Genomic DNA, 17,609 nt, shown 5'->3' on the forward strand with positions numbered 1-17,609 from the left:
CCCTGCCCCAATGGCCCCCAAGTCACAACCAGGCCAACTCACTGAGCTGGCGCTGATGCTCAGGTGGCCAACAGGGCAGGTCTTGGGCAGGCCTGGCAGAAAACACAACAACTCAGCAGAAAAGAAATCTCCTGACAGTTTAGCAATTTGACTCACTAAGCTGGGCCAAACCTGCTGCTAGGAAGAGCGAGGGACTGCGTGGGCACCTGCTCCTTTCCACGGGTGCTGCCCCATCCATCAGGTGTGCTGCACCATGAAATCCACAGCAAGCTGCATGGCTGGGATGGAGAAAAGCAGCTGGTGGAAAATGCTACCAGGTACTGGAAAGAAAACTCCAGATCAACTACTGAAAACCAGGGTTCATTTGAAGGATATACTTGAAAGAACAAAACAATATAGCCAAGAACAGCTTTCAATGACTTTCAAGAGAATTTATTCTACATCCTGCCACGAGCCAGAAAAACTAGTACTCGACAGCTAATATCAGCTCTTCAAATATGCTTCTCATTGTTGGAAGTTGTTCAGATTGTGGCCTTTCTGGAAGAAGTACTGACCAGTCAGAACAAGAATAAACAGTTCCATCCACATTCTCCTTCCTTGGCTTAATATTTTTAATTTGGGTAATAAGAAACAATTCCAAGTAATTCTCAACTGCTTGGAGGCTGTGAAAAGGAATAGTAAAAACTGCTTTCAAATTAAATAAAACTATACATTTGACTCACAACCGAAAAAAATGCTGTGGGTAAGGCTAAGTTCATTCAAGTGACTTTAATTACAAGATGATTGTTAAACCAATTTAAGCTGAGAAAACACTTTCTAAAATTCCAGATTTAAATAAGACTTTCAAAGAGCAATTTACAAAAGACGACAGTGTAAAAATTACTTCTTTTCATCTTTGTAATCCACAAAAAGCCTAATTTTTGGAAGCTAAAACGGACCACTTACTTGGTAAAGGCTTAGTCAGCATCAAACCTATGAAAGCGATTAAAACATTTTCACTCTTCAGAGTGTAGCAAAAATAAAAATAGCCAACACTTTAATTAAGTGACATAAAAGCGAACACATCACCAGTGAAATGGTGGTGTGTTTCCATACACCAATTTGTTGTTTCAGAGGTAACTGGGAGGCTTTTATGTGAACGTAGAGTTACATTCATATAGAATGAGCCCCTTTCTAAACAGACGGCTTCTTCCTGAGAAGGTTACAAACGGAAAGCAGGTAACCCCCTGTAAGGAACCAGTCTCCCAGCAGAGGTCTGAACTAAGAGGATTACAGGGTCAAAATTCCAGCAGATGGAGAAAGGTTTTATCTGCACGTTAAAGAGGCACAGGAACTCTTAGATAACAATTTAATTACAGAAAAAAAGAACAGTTTCTCAGGCACTCAGACTTTCGAGTTGACGTTTTCCACTTTGTTTTCATACTTGCAAATCTCTGCGCTGCAGTCAGCTGCTCAGCAGAATACATTAACACACGCAGAGCTCTGTCCTGCTGCAGCCAGAACGCTTCCCCTTCCTTCCAGGCAGGAGAAACGGAGGTAGAGCATTCTGACAAACTACCAGCCTAATTAAAGATGACAAAAGCAAGATATCCAGGTTGAAAGCTGTATCTCGAAGAACCAGGGAGCGTCACGAGAGCAAAATGCTCACTATGAGGCATTTGCACCCTACTCTTTTATAAAAAAGCAGAATTCAGCTGGGCAGGGGAGAGGTGGGTAACAGTCCTTGCATAACTATCAGCTACTTTATTTCATCTGAGGTAACACAAATAATCCACAAACTGTTCACAGCATCTGTCAATGATTTTGCTTAAAGAAGCATTAAGTAGTTCTCTTTTCTTTCTGTTACCTTTTTCAAGCCACATCCAAACTCTGTAGGGCTGTGTGAAAAATCAGTTAAAAAAGCAACACAGATAACATCTGAATGTTCTCACCAATGAGAGAAACTACACATGGGATATTTAATCTTGGAAAGAAAGTGTGGAAAAGTTCAGATATTTCTGCAAGCCTATCCCCACTTTACAACTAGCATTGCATCATCAAATAAGGTGTTTAGAAATAGTGTAAAAGCAGCAATGATTCTGTCCACACCATTCTCCTCCAGTGACTTCCCAGCTGAACAAATCTATTTATAAACCAACCAGGAACAATAGGAAATAGCACCAGAAGGATTATATGAGATTATAAGACACTGCTATTAGGATACATTTTTGTATTGTGGCTCATTTCACCTTTTAAAGGAGACTTTCATCTCTGCTTGCAGAATTTTTTTTAGTTTTGTTTAAATAAGCGCTTTTACTCTGACATTTACGTCACTAACACCTGCCTAATATTATTATTATTGCTGTTACTAGTATTAGTATTATTAATGCTCAGGCAAGATGTGGATTTTCCTTCTGGGCTTCAGTGTCTCATGCGATCAGTGAACAATTCTAACTGCAGGAACTTCATAGTTTAGTCAAACATGATAAGAAATATTTTCAGTCATCAAAATATACCAGCATAGTAACACACTGTCCAGAGTCGACAGGAAATACGGAATATCTAGGAATAAAACCCAGAACTGTACCATACCAATCATATGTTCTTCCAACCCTTCCATACAAACACTAAGCTAAATCACCATGCCCTTGGACAGGCAAACTTACCCTTTAAGAATGGTTTCTCCCAATGAACTCAGTAAGAATCACCGAGCAATCACTCAGATAACCAGTTACTACAATTCACAAAACTGAAACATACTGTGCAAGATAAAAATCAGCTCTGTGATGATCCCTGGTGCAATAGTTGCTGCAGTAAGAGAAAAACTTTAAAAAGTAAAGGGAAGTCAAAAAAACTTTATTCACACCAGAAACGCAGACTTCGTGGAATTTTCCTTTATCAAAATAACCCCATTATGGTTACTTACATCTTTGCTGTAAGAGAACTGTACAATATATATATAAATATATATATAAAAAAAGTCAACTTTTGTGCTTCCTTGATATTAATCGTCATCATCTTCCTCTTCATCACTGATCACATATTTCTTATGCTTCTTACTTGCTTTGTCATCATCCTCTGCTTTTCTCTTTCCTGAAGGTTCACCTTCCTAAAGGCAAAAAAAGGACAAAAATAAATCAACATACTGCAAGCTAAAATAAAAAACAAACTCAGAACAACAACAAAAAGACCTCAAAGTCTTTCTTGTAAGAAAAATCAAAATTATTAGTTGTAGTTTTCCCATTTTGTGTTACTGTGACGCAGCACTGCTTATGAACCAGCCCTTTAGGTTCAGTCAGCATGGCTTCCAGTCTCATGCCCCAGCCTCCACAATCCAGCTGCAGCTCCATTGACCTCAGACACACAGCTCAATTTGCTTCAAATTGAACTGTGGCACAGAAGTCATTTACATCACAACCTGGATTTATGGCACATACAATATCATTCTCAGCAAGTCTTATGAGCAGGGGTAATTCCTAGAGTTTGTATTCCACACGCAGAAGCTTTCCCTGCAGGCAGCCTGTGTAGCTTTGCTACATTTCCAAACTATGGACACTTGTATGCCCTAAATTAGAGCTACTGAAGCAAAGAAGGAATTCAGTATGTGGGTAGGTGTTTTGTTTGTTAATTTAAAAAAAAAAAAAACCCAAAACCCCTAAACAACAAAAACACCACTGGTAAAAGAAAAGGACTGATGAGAAACCATTAGTACTGAGAAACACCACAGTTTACAGTCCAAGAAATATAACAGTTTAGGAGGCTTCAAAGATCTAGTCAAAGGAACTCAAACCCTTGAGTTAATTAACTTTTTGCAAGCAATACCATAATGACTTTCATAGGCTGGATGCCCAATTTTTAGCACCTAAATACAGAATCAACAGGTTGATTTTGATTCCATGTGCATTTACACCAGTTCAGTTTGAATCATCCTTCCAAACATTTTAAATCAGAATACCATGAAAACATTTAATCAAACGGCAAATTACTAGTTGTTAATGGAAAAAAAAAAATCAATTTTGGCATGAAGACCAAGTGGTAACTTAATTATTGTTTAAAAAGAGGAATCTGTCTAAAAATACCCTCAACTCTAAGTAACCTCATCTCTTTTTCCATTTGTTGGTTTGTTTTTTGGGTGGTTTTTTTTTTGGTTGTTTTTGTTTGTTTTAAAAGCAACACGTATTACTTGGATTTTAAGAAGCAGCAAAGATTGAGTTTCAGAACTGTAAGGAATATTTTTTTATTCAAAGCATTTTTTTTCTATATTAACATATTAAGTTAGTACAGTGAGATCTCGGTTAGGAAGGAATTTTAAGCATGGAGAACAGAAATTAGTAGGGATGGGAATCTCAATGTCCGCTTCTTCCTCAGAACAGGCATTCTTTTGTAATCTAGCTAGGCTATTGTTAAATGATTCATCTTCCTGTTTAGCAGAATATCCCCATTAACTACAGTAATAGTAAAACTACTTGCTGCATGGTGATAAAGAGTATTAATAATAGATTGACGCTTTCAGTAATGGTAACAAATTGTTATCAGGACACACATTTGTGCTGTGCTGTTCACTGACAGCACAAAGTCTGTGTACAAGGAAGTCAGTGTTTCACATATGCAGACACACATTAAAAATACCACACTTCCTGTGTGGTGAATGAAAATAAGTAGTTATGCACCACTGGGGTTTTTTCAACAATACTGTAGCACCCCTCTGTGGCCCTGATGGGAATATTACCTTTAAGTCATGCAATTTTAAAATGGAGGCTATCGCTCCTGAATACTAGACCTTTTCCTCTGAGAGATCAGAACTGCAAAGTCCTGATATTGCTATATCATGAAATAGCAACTGGTAGTGCCTTAAAAATAAACAATTCAGTTTCTACTAACAGAGGTCAATTAGGGTCTTCTACATGCCTTGCCATGGCTGTCTTCTGGATTGCTGTCATATTTTTCTGAAATATTACATTTTCCTCAATGTATAATAAGAAGCTGGAATCTGTGTCTCTCATTCAGAATATTGCAAACATCCAACAGGCTGGGCAGTAAGTCACACCTCCCTACAGGTTTACAGGAAGCCCAGTGCAGAAATGCAAATTAGAGCAAGCTTACTCCTTCAAAAATCAAGACTTCTTACATTGGGGAGGTATGTGTCACACTGAAAACTATCTTAGAAATGGCACCTGTCCATTTCAAAAGTGCTACACTGTAGTGCTGCATCACATGAAGTGACATTACTTGAAATGACCTAAACCTCAAGAGGCGATACACACAAAGATTCATTTGCTTATACCCAGCATCGATAAATTCCAAACCAATAAAACACCATTTTAGAAGAGGAAACAGCACTACTATTAGCTGTCGTTAACAGTTAACTTGATCATGGCCTCTTGTTAAGGATGATACTTGGGTGATGGTTAACGTCTATTTAGCAACAGACACTAACTCTTTTTAACTCAGTTCTTTAACTCTTCTATTTAAAAAGAGCAGAAATAAAATGGGAAAATGCATCTTCTATTTCTAGAATGAACAGGAGAGGACCATGTAGCTTAGGAGGTAACGCTGCTCCAGGATTCTGATCTTGAGCCTTCTTACTCCTTGCATAATTTTGGCAAAGTCATTTTTACATAACTTTGCATAAATTTTTCCCTCTTCAAATCAGCAATAACAATAGTGACCTCCTTTGGGAATCACTCAGGTCTATGAACTAACGCAGTGTATAAGAAATTGGTGATTAATTACCATGGAAAGCATGCCAAATCAAATAATACATTCATCACAGCATAAATGAAACTTCAAAATTCTCAGCTTTAAAAATAGATTTAGTGTAGGAAATGTTCCTGACTGAAAATGAGTACCTTAAGAACAAAATCTTTTTCTTACCTCATCACTATTAAGTTTCTTTGCCTTGAGTAGTCTTTGTGTTTTATCTTCATCTGAGCCTTCATCGCTGTCAGAAGAGTAGATTCTAGCACGTTCCTCTACCAAGAAAAATTAAAAGAGAAATAATTATCTGTAATTGGTGAGGAAGAGACAATATTAAAAATACTTCTCTTACATTTAGTCACAGAAAAAGCTGGCAGAATCTAATTTCAGATAAATAAAATAAACTTACACGAACTGAATTCATGCCTCCCCATGTATCAAATGAACTGGCAAAATACAATCTTATCAGGGCTCTCCTGTGAAACTAACCCATCTGAATCACACAGGCCCTGCTTACGTACTGCTAAGGTTTATGATATGCCATATATCATTTATTACCTCTGATGCCACCTTTGTATCTGTTTTTGATGGCTGCTAGACTGATTGCATCATCTCCCTCATCCTCTTCATCGTAGCGGTCAGGTTCCAAATAATTTGCACTCAGCCCACGCTGATGCTGCTTCTCCCGCATTCTGCGCTGCTGAGATTCTCTACGAATGGAAGCTCTTAATCTCTCCTCCTCTTTCTGTCCAAGGAAGGAAGCCATACGTAAAGATTGAGGGGGAAAAAAAGCACAAGCCAACTCAAGTGCACCTTGTATTCTACTCTAGCTTTTAAAACAATTTCATAGCAGTGTTAAGATTGCACATATTCTGTTTTTTTTTTGTAATCTGTAAGGTTAAGCAAGCTGCACACAGAGCTGACAACTCTTGTCTAACTCCAAAAAACACCTCGTTCTTCTTGAAGTCATGAAATGTTCAGAAACGTTCAGCTATATTACAGTTATTTTTTAGACTAAGCCAGCAGATAAGAGAGTTCCATACCACAATACCTTAATCATTTCTGTGCGCTGAGACTCCGGATCACGACCTGCCATTGGCAAAATACGAATTTTCTGGGTCTTTGAACATCTGTCTGCCAGAGACAGAGTCATCTTCCTGTGAGTGGCACTGTCTGTAGAGTGTGGCCTGTTAAAAAATTGCTCTGGGTTAAATACTTCATCAAGGAACATATTCATTTTTAAAGGACAACAGTAGGGCCAACATACTTAAGATTTCAAAGATTCTTCTGCACAAAAGTAAAAGCATCATCCTTTCTTCCTTTTTTTTTTTTTAATGTGTATTGTAACAGCTACTGGAGACATTAATTTCTCTCTCAGCAAACCATCTGCCATGCATTACCAGACTAAATAATCATCCTCACATTTCACTTCAATATCCCAAGACACAATCATAATCTTGATAGCAACTGTGCCTCAGAAAAAAGGTTAATTTCAGAGAATATTAATATTCTAATTTAGACAAGGACTTGCACTTAAAAATGCAAATTAAAAAATACATAAAAAAATACATGTAGCCTACATACTGCAGTGAATGAATATTAACATTTTAAACTGTGACACCTAATTTAGGAAAAATCTCACCAAAATATTGACAGCACATTCTCATCAAGAAGTTAAGCTCTGAAGGTTTACAAACTGGTACAGGATATACCAGGATACATATACCTACATGCTATCCGTATAGGTATATGGATAGCATACTTACCTGAAGGTTAACTTTGTTTTGAAAACAGCCTGTCCTTGTAGACCTGTCCCTTGTCTGATAAACAAATGGTTGTGATCTCCCTGTAGTGGTGCCTTGTACACGTCAAACACCTCGTTGCCCAAGTGGAGAGACATGCTTAAAAGAGATTCATACATCAGTTATTTGATAAAGCCACTACAGTCTATTTTTTCCCTCATTTATAAACAGAGAAAGCCTTTTTAGATATAGCCAATAATTATATTTCAATCCAAACTAAGCGGAGTATAAAATTTTCAAAGCAGAAACTAAAATAATTTCTGCTGTGCAGAACTAACATCCAAGTTTGCTGACCATCCAATCCAGCATGCCATGGCACTTCACTGTAAGAACAACTGTATTCCTTCAATAGAAGAAAAGTCCAAACTAACCTTCCATCTGACCACTTGACTATCCGCGCGTTGCTCTCTCTGATCTCATTCCCCTCGTCATCCCGTCGCATCCGCCATCGTATTGTGTTTTCTACCTATGGGGAATAAAAACCACAAACCCTTTTCTAACACATAGTAAGTAACACTGTGTGTCAAAAATTACAGCCAGAAAGGCTAGATAATTTGCTGCATAGTGCAAAGAAATTAAGGTGAAAGATATTGCTTTTATAAGTGAAATGCAGCTGTTGAGCTTTTTTTTAATTTATTACTAAAATGGATCAACTTTCCTCAGTGCTGAACTGACCCACGCTTTCAGAATCTGAACCATAAATCAAAATACTATTCTAAAATACCTGGAAGACTTTGAAGAAATATGGCTAGATTAGTGTAAAAGAAAAAAGGAAAATTAACATTATACCTTGAGTTTTAACCTAGTTCTACCCTCTTCATCAAGCATCTCCTCATCTTCAAATTCATCTTCATAATACTGGGGATCAAAAGGTCTGCAATAAATTGTATAATACAGTCTTTATTCTTCTAAAAATCAATCCAGATTATTCTAGAGTTGTGCAAAATAACAGGTGCTTGAAAGGTTTAAATTATACACCACAGACACCAGCAGGCACTGCAGTTGTGAGCCAGCCCTTTCTGCAGTAATGTCATTTACTGCATTGATTCTCCACCACAGGAGGCCTGCCCCAGTGTCCTCCCCACCATCAACTGCAGCCACTCTAACACTCAGACCCTCTAAATGGCTCTAGCTAAAGAAAGAGAGTCTGCCTCAGAAAATACTCTTTCCTTAGTATCAGGATGATGAGGTCAGGGTTAAGCCTGAAATAAAATATACACAATATTGTACAGCAAAAATAAAAACTGCTATCTTGTGGTGAATTAGGGATTTCCTAAAAGCACAATCTTTGCAATTCTTATATCTGAATCTCAAAACCAACCAAAGGGAAAGGAAGATGAGATTGGTTTCTTTTTCCTTCCTCTCTTCCTTCAAAAAACCTGTCAGCTGGGGTGGGAGTGAGTGGGGGAGGGCCATTCCCTACCCTCCTTTCCAACAGCTTCCAGGCTGCTGCAAGGGGAAGACGTGATCAACAGACTCTGCTACTGTACAATTCTGTTTTCGGTCCTGTCTGACCCCCAAAGATCCCCAGGACTTCCCTCACTGATTAAAGATTCTTAACAGTTCTCTTCTGAAACAGTCTATAGCACCAACACCAGGAAGAGTGATTTAACCAGTGTATAACAGACACAACAGTGCACTGCCAGCTATCACTAAACAATGCAATAAAGTTGCTTAACAAAACACTTGGGGAGACTGATTCAACAGCAATTTACTCCAAGTGCCGAGGGTGGGCTTTAGGGTCAAACCTAACACCAAAACCAGCTCTAATAATTTACTTTGTTTCTCCTTACGAATTCCAGAAAATTTCTTTATCTTGGGTTAGGCAAATAGGAAAATGAGGAAACAACCTCTTTATAGTTAAACAGTACATAGAGCACACACAAATAAAAAAGGGCTTATTCTAAAATTCAACATGGTGTTTTTATCATTCAAAAGTGCATAAAGATGCTGTGGTTTGACTCACATTCAAGAGCCTATGTTTAAAATTCAACTGATAGCATGTGCTTTCAATTAAATCATATTGCTTTAAAAGAGAGAAAGTTATTCAATCAAGCTGAAACTCAAGCTCATAAGAAAATTACTCAGCACTTGATTAGATAACAACAGATATTACTACTGACTGATCACAACCAAAAAGGCATCTTAATGCCAACCATTTTAAATTCGAACAACAAATTTAATTGTATTACCAGAGCAAAAGCAATATAAGGAAACACTAAAAAACTTTATTAATGACGTATTTAACGTGCAATTACCTGGGCTCCACACTAAGGAAGTTGGGCAGCTTCACAAAATACAAATCATTACCCAAGTCTGTGTTTACTTTGGGTATTTCTACCTCTATTCTAGTCTCTGGAATAGGTTCTTCTTCCTGCTGTTCCTGACTCAGTCCGTTCTCATCCTAATGAAAAGAAGAATGGGAGCATAAGTGAAAAAAGTCTGTCTGGCTACTGTTGCTCTAATAAGCACTTACATTGTGCTTGAAGAAATGTGATCCATGTGCACAGAGAGATCAGGAAGCTTTGGGTAAAAGAACTTGCACATTTTCAGTGAAAGCAATTCAATTCAGCACTTTCATATGCAAATACCAGTGCAAGCTCAAAAGACCACAGGCAGTAAGGAAATAGGAAAGGAGCTGACATACAGTTTTCAGCTAAACATTGGAGAGTGAATGGGGGATGACAACTCCCAGATAAAAAAATAAATAAATAAATTTAGGTATTATGATCAAGATCCAAAATGAAAATATTTGTCACACAGCTGTACTAAGGTACCAAAGACAGCTATGACTTAGTATTTTACTTTATGACAATCAAAATGATTCATTATATTTCTTTCAAGTACAAAAAGTGCAGCAGGGATGGGAGAACGCAAAGAAATTAATCCATCTGCTATTGCTATAGATAAAGCTTTAATAATTCTTTCAGCTAGGACAAAATTATCTGTAATGCTTACTTAATGACATTACTTTTTTTTTTCACTAAAATATTATCAAACTCAATCAGTGTTCTACATATCACGGTGGAATGGCATGTTAATTATTTCAAAAGTCATGTCTACTCACAATGGGCTGTCCTGGAGTTGGTGGCTTGTCTTCTCCATCACTCCCTGAGGAAATGTCATCTGCACCTCCAAACAGATCCATGACATCTGCATGCTCTTGAGCAGAAAAATAACTATTTTAGAATACACATATATGTGCACACACACCCCTACATGCAAGCACATTCACAGAAAAAAAGATTAACACATCCATCACTTCCGTTACCACTTAAAATCACCTACAAAGTTTAAAAATTGTGAATGTTTATGAAGCACACATTATTCTTGTATCCTGAGAACCAGTTTTCCCATGTATTTTTTAGCTAAGGATTCATAGTATGTTTTCCTGGAAAGGCTCTACCAAATAAGAGAATCTAGTTGAAAAATGGCAACAGAAGAATTACGTGTAAGATCATCCTTTACTCAAGTAAAAACCTTAATATATGTAAACAGTAACTTCATTAAGCATTTTGGAGGTTCTGCCTCTCAGAAGAGTCAACACCTTTCTCAGCCAGCTAAACATCACAAAAACCAGTATAAATTCTCTGGGCGGCTCTGATTAAAGGCACCATTTCTTAACATACTTCAGTAAAAATGTGTGAAACAACATTCACAAAACAAAAGCTCTGTCTCTCATGGAGGAAACTGAGAAAGTTCTGTAGCAGATGAACGGTGGGCTTAAAATGAGGATTAAATGAACAAAAAACCCACAAAACACCACCACCATTTACCTTTCTGTCCTTCTGCATCACTGTCCGCTTCCGAATCTGATGCAATTGGTTTCTTCCGCTTCATTCGCAGAACTTCATCTTCACTATCACTGCCCCTTGCAGACTCTGCTAAGGAGCATAATTATTCTCAGCAAATTAAAAATTTTGTTCCACATATTTTAAAAGTCTTCTGTATTAATAAATTGAGTCAGATGAAAAAGAATTTAAAAGTGCTGCATAAAAAAAAACACATTATAAAGATGACTATAGTTGAAAGCTACATGATTGAATGCCTTTACACTGAAGCCTGGATCTTTTTAGGCCAACAGAAATGAAACAATAAAGAGACATCAAACCAGAAGGAAATCATTACCACTGTATTCCATCCTACCAGATTTATGCTCTTGGTCCTCCTCATCAGAATGCTGGGCCCTTTCGTCCTCATCAGAGTTCTGCATCTTCTCCTCGTCAGAATGCTGGGCCCTTTCATCATCATCTGAGTTCTGCATCTTCTCCTCATCCGAGGCCTGTGGCCTCTCCTCATCATCGGAGTTCTGCATTTTTTCCTCGTCTGAGTTCTGGAGTCTTTCCTCATCATCAGACATCTGTGGCCTTTCATCTTCATCAGAGTTCTGCACTTTCTCCTCATCGTCAGAGTTCTGCTGTCTCTCCTCATCATCAGAGTTCTGCTGTCTCTCCTCATCGTCTGACTGATCACTTTTGTCCTCCTTGCCCCACTTCTCATCCTCCGAATGTGCTTTTTCAGAACCATCTCCCTCTGAATGATGACTGCCTTCATCTGATCCATGCCCGCGATCATCCTCCTCATCATCATGAGCAGCTTCTGAAGCACTGTGCTGGTCCACGTCTGACTGATCGTTATCTTCATGCTCAGAATGTCCCGAAGCTTCAGAGCGATTGTAGGACCGTTCAGAGTGGTTGTCACTCCCTGTGTGATGGGATCCCCCTTCATCCTCACTATCATCTCCAAATAGCTCCTTATTACTGGGTTTTATTGCGTCCCTGTCATCATCCTGGTCGCTGTCACTTCCAGAAGCATTACTACCAGAGCCAGCGTTCTCCTGGTCAGAATCGGATTCAGATCCGGAATCGGAATCTGCAAAACAAGCATCACCCTTTCAAGAGTTGGAACGTCCCTTTATAGGACGCACACGACATGAGGGGCATGGCTTTAAAACAACGATAACAAATAATCACAAAAACCCTCCAAAAACCAGAGAGAGAACTTACAGAGAACTGTAAGAAAGAACTACAAAAGTTACCTAGAACAATAAAATAAAATGTCTAGCAATAAGGGCACAGCCAATGATGGACGAGGATGACGGATGCCACATAAAGTTTCAAACCACAAGCTGTCACCTAAGACGCTAAAGCTGCCAGAAGAGCAAGCAACTATACAAAAGAAAATAACACTTGAAACAGCGAAAGCTTAAAATATGTAAACGCATATATGTGGCGTATGAGATGCTACAAAGGAGTTTTAACCGCCGTGATTTCTTTAACCCGCGTTATCTCCCCGATGCCCCCGAGGCGTCAGTCCCGGCGGAGCCACCGCTGGAGGCCGGGCCGGCGGACGCCGCTCCGAAGGGGACACCTGCCCCGGAGAAGAGCTCCGGGAGGTGCGGACGAGCGCTTTAAAGACCCACAAACGGCCCGAACCGGGAGACGTTCCGCCGCTTCTCCTCAGACGCCGAGGGCCGCTGAAACCTCCCCAGGCGCCGGGGGCGAGCAGGGGACCCGCGCCGCCTCACCGCCCGGGCCCGGCGCCCCGCTCGCCCTCCCCAACAGCACCCTTCCGCCGCCGCCGCGGCCAGGGAAGCGGAGTCCCCGCCCGCCGCCCCCTCCCGCGCCTGAGGGCAGGCGGCGGCCCCGCACCTTTCTGCTCGGCCTCCGAGTCGGCGTCGCTGCCGAAGAGCTCCTCCATGTCGGCCATGGCGCGGGGACGGCCCGCCACCACGCCGCGGCGCCGCGCAGTGACGTAAGTACGCAGCGCCGCACGGCCCCGCGGAGAGGGGGGACGAGGCCGCTCTTAAAGGCACCACGCCCCAGGGTGATTACCGGCGGGAGGCGGTGGCTGCGGGCCGGGGAGGCGGGAGCGGCTGATGAGCGCAGGGGGTGGTGTTGCGAGTAAGCAGCGAAGGCGGCCTGGTCACAGCCGCGGGGCCTGTCGGAGGGGCCGGGCAGAACCGGCAGCGTGATTTCTCGGCAGACCCGAGGATTTCTCGGGCGGCCGGCGCCCCCCGCCGCCTTCCCGCACGGGCACTTATGGTCCCGCTGGGAGCGCCTGTTGGGGACCGGCCCCAGCTCCACCGCCCTCCGTCCAAATACCTGCTCTCCCTCAGCCCCGGGCCCCGCGCGGCCCTGAGGCCTTGCTGCGGTTCGGTATCGGCGGGGCTCGGGGCTGGGCCCGGCCGTGCTCTGGGGCGCCGCCGCGGTGAGGAGAGGCTGAGAGCCAGGGGGGTCAACCTGGAGAAAGGGAGGCTCCAGGGAGACCTCAGAGCCCCTTCCAGTGCCTAAAGGGGCTACAGGAAAGGTGGGAGGGGCTCCTTATCAGGGAGTGGAACCATAGGACAAGGGGTAATGGTTTTAAACTGAAAAAGGGGAGATTTGTGTTAGATACTGAGTGTAATGTTTTTATTGTGAGGGTGGTGGAACTCCGGCAGAGGTTGCCCGGAGAAGCTGGGGGTGCCCCATCCCTGGAGGTGTTCAAGGCCAGACTGGATGGGGCTCTGAGCAGGGGGGGGAACTGGATGGTCTTCAGGGTCCCTTCCAACCCAAACCATTCTGTGGTTCTGTTGGTGAGACACTGAGACACTCAGCTGTAAGACAGGCAGAGAGTTTTGAGCTCTGTCTCAGATAGGGATCCCCTTTTTGTCTATACCCCTCCCATTGCCAACAGTGGCTGAAATAATGCTGCATAAAGCAGCCTCACGCCCCCACCCCACTCCCTTTTCGCTTGCCTGTATGGATTGAACAGGGGCAACAATGCTCTGTCGCTGGGTTTATAAGCTCTTTGGACCTCCTTCTGCTGTCTGCTGTGTGACAATCAAGTTCCACAGCAGGAGCCCTTCACTTCCAGAGTGCCATTTGGTCACTCAGTTTCCCAATGGATAAGCAGCAGTAATGGTTCGATGTAAATAAATGCACAGATGAACTTAAAACAAGTCAGTGTACAATGTGAAAAAAACAACAACAAAAAGAACCACAACAAAAGAATACAGTACTTTAATCATCCAAAATGTTTACTGGTTTACAATCTGACAGCATACAGTGCTGATATGCAAAAACACTCAGTTCATGTTTCCTCAATGGAAATTTAAATTGAACACTTGCTCGTTTGTAGCTTACAAACAGTATTACTCAAGCTGTAGAGAGAATGAGGCTATTTCTTTAAAATACAACAGTAAATAGATAATTGCTTTGGAATATAGGCTATGTTTCCACGCTCAGCTTGAAACCAACAGAATCGATACATGTGGTCATTTGACTTCTGCATTAAGCCTGGAGAATAATCAAAAAGAAAAGAAGTATCACCTCTTTTGGAAAAAAGACCTTGTGTTTATGGTAGCTGGTTATCAAAGTGATACCACTTTTGCCCTCAGAAAGATGTAAGTCATCCATAAGATCTCACTACACTTGATAGCATGAAATCATACTTTGGTTTACGGTTCCTGACTACAGACTGAATTCCTTCATTTATTCCAAAAAGGATATACATTGTAGGCACAAAAGTGATTGCTGTAACTGTTTCATGCACCATGCCAAATGTCTTGCAACAATTTGGAGGGCCCAACCCCTTTGGTTGAAAAAAACAAAACCAAAACCACAAACCCAAACAAAAACCTAGTTTTCTACACCCAGACTGTCAGATATCTGTCCTGAAAGTGCCAACAAGCAGTCAGATACTTGGCTGCTGCTGTCTACGGACCAACTATTACGGTCCACTAGTATCTATGACAGGACACCTGAGAGTTGGAGCTTAAAAGCCCCTGCTGTTGATTGGAATATAAATCATAAATCATTAAGCAACTAAACTTGATTTAATAAAGTAAAGAAGGGATTTGGGCTATCATTTCCATAATCCAGCTTTTCATTTTTCTCCTCATTTTCAAGTAGGAGATAACTGCCTAATCTTGTTAGATAATGATAAAATAAATCATCACAGAATCACAATACGTGAACAGATTTCATGAACATGCAGCCCTTCAACAAATGAAGGAAGACATTACAGCCTGCTTTTTGACACAAAATGATTATGGTGCCTAGCAAATAAGAAGTAAAGTACAGCTTTAGGCAACTCAGCACATGACATGCTTTGGCCATGTTTATACAGCACTGCAAAAAGACACAACTCATGACTTTATGCACACTATGTAAGAACTTAAATTTTAAAATCTAAAAAGTTCTTGAAAATTTACAAAAGCCAAAACCAAAATAATTTGTTATTAGTCAGATCACTTCTAGTTGTTCCAAAGCTATAGTATGTATAGTCTTTGGTGTTAACAGAATTAATTCCGACTTGCTTTTCAGAGCACACATTTGTAATTACGATAAAAGGCAGATTCTGAAATAGGAAAAAACATGTTCTTCCGCAAGTATAAACCAGTTATATACATCCTCATTGAAGGCACTATAGTTTAAAATTCTCTGTACAGTTGCAGTAAAATTTGAAGTCACCTCCAGAATAAAGTCTGTCTTTAAAGATCCAAAACAAGATTTGCAGCAAATTACAACATGGGCACAGTGTCAGAGTTGCTCTGTTGAATTTTTATAGCATAAACAACCTGACACAAAAATCTCAGTCCAATATGTTTTCTATACATAAAATGCTCACCATATTATGATCCTCAGATGAAAGCAGTTGTCAGTTGGATTCTCTGTTGCTATAAATATAGCTGAGCATCCTTTAGAGCATTTTTGTGAGTTTGTGATCTCATGACAACATTGAGCAAACTAGTAGAGTACAGTCCAAACAGACCTACACCAAAAAGCCTCTAGATTTTCATATTATTCCAAGGAAGTCTACTGTGATTATGTACAAAAGTTGAAGTGATTCTTGTTGCCTTATTAGTTTGCTTAGATATAGAATTTTAAATACTTCAATGATTACTATCCATACAGATTTGACACTGCATATTGGTTAATTTCTGCATGTCTCACGTAGTGTTTCAACACCAAGATGTAAGTAGAATAGAAAAATCCTTTTTTAAAAGTGTTACTTCATTTCTTTATTAAAAGATGATAGATTTATATGAAGTACTAATAACTTAATGTGACCAATCGAAAAAAAAAAAGGATTTTTTCCATTTGCCAGCAACTTAGTAACCTGGTTTTACAGTTAAGGCTGCTTTTCCTGTATAGAATTATGCAGAATTTAATAAATGCATGTCTACTACTTCTAGAGAAATTGATACTTATTACTTATGAATGTAAATAAGGATTTTTAAACAAAGAATATAAACTAAATAATGCTGATGAACACATGAAATCAGTCTAAAAACATATCCAGTTTAGATACAGAGTAAGATACAGTTACGGGACATTTTGAAAAAAGACTTTAAGGATTTAAGTGTAATAGAAAAACTGTCAATTTGCAAGGCTCCTACTTTTTTTTTTCCCCAAGGCTTCCACTTTTTAATTAGTCCCTTAAACCTCTTGGGAGAAGTCATTGGCCAATTTTGTTTGGTTTAAAGGGATTGTTTTTAAAGTTAATCACAGTATCAAGAGCGAATAAAAAATTTTAAAAGTAGAATTACAAATAAGATAGCTGTGAAAGTTTTCTCTCAGTGCATATGAACAAGGCTAGATGAGGGGGCAGTGAGGTGGATTGAGTCCTGGCTGTGTGACAGAACTCAAGAGGGTTGTCATTAACAGAGCAGGGTCAAGTTGGAGGCCTGTAACCAGCAGCGTTCCCCAGGGGTCAATACTCAGCCCAGTCCTGTTCAACTTATTCATCAATGACCTGGACGAGGGGACAGAGCGTATCCTCAGCAAGTTTGCTGATGACACCAAACTGGGAGGGCTGGCTGACACCCCAGAGGGCTGTGCTGCCATCCAGCAGGACTTGAACAGGCTGGAAAGCTGGGCAGAGAAGGACCTAATGAGGTTCAACATGAGCAAATGTAAGGTCCTGCACCTGGGGAGGAAGAACCCCAGGCACCAATATAGGTTAGGGGTGGATCTTCTGGGAAGCACTACAGAGGAAAAGGATCTGGGAGTCCTGGTGGATGGCAGGATCACCATGAGCCAGCAATGTGCCCTTGTTGCCAAGAAGGCCAATGGAATCCTGGGCTGCATAGGGAGAATTGTGGCCAGCAAGTTGAGGGAGGTCATTCTCCCCCCTCTACTCTGCACT

General features: G+C 40.6%; 1 protein-coding gene across 2 annotated transcripts; it reads right to left on the reverse strand.

Moving 5' to 3' along the window:
* Positions 1–410: 410 nt before the first annotated feature.
* Positions 411–13,231, reverse strand: LEO1 (LEO1 homolog, Paf1/RNA polymerase II complex component). 2 transcript variants are annotated; one of them, XM_014944740.1, is made up of 12 exons: positions 13,130–13,231; positions 11,625–12,350; positions 11,255–11,359; positions 10,546–10,640; positions 9,737–9,882; positions 8,268–8,352; positions 7,850–7,944; positions 7,443–7,577; positions 6,728–6,863; positions 6,235–6,421; positions 5,854–5,951; positions 411–3,088 (listed from the first exon to the last, which is right to left on the reverse strand). In XM_014944740.1, exons 1-12 carry the CDS (start codon positions 13,185–13,187, stop codon positions 2,984–2,986), a joined length of 1,971 nt encoding a protein of 656 aa, XP_014800226.1. In that variant the 5' UTR covers positions 13,188–13,231; the 3' UTR covers positions 411–2,983. The 2 variants fall into 2 exon arrangements, with proteins under 2 accessions (XP_014800226.1, XP_014800225.1); XM_014944739.1 differs by having other exon boundaries at positions 11,255–11,362.
* Between the last annotated feature and the right edge of the window lie 4,378 nt (positions 13,232–17,609).

Source organism: Calidris pugnax, unplaced genomic scaffold (genome assembly GCF_001431845.1).
Source record: "Calidris pugnax isolate Ruff unplaced genomic scaffold, ASM143184v1 scaffold70, whole genome shotgun sequence".
Classification (NCBI taxonomy): domain Eukaryota; kingdom Metazoa; phylum Chordata; class Aves; order Charadriiformes; family Scolopacidae; genus Calidris; species Calidris pugnax.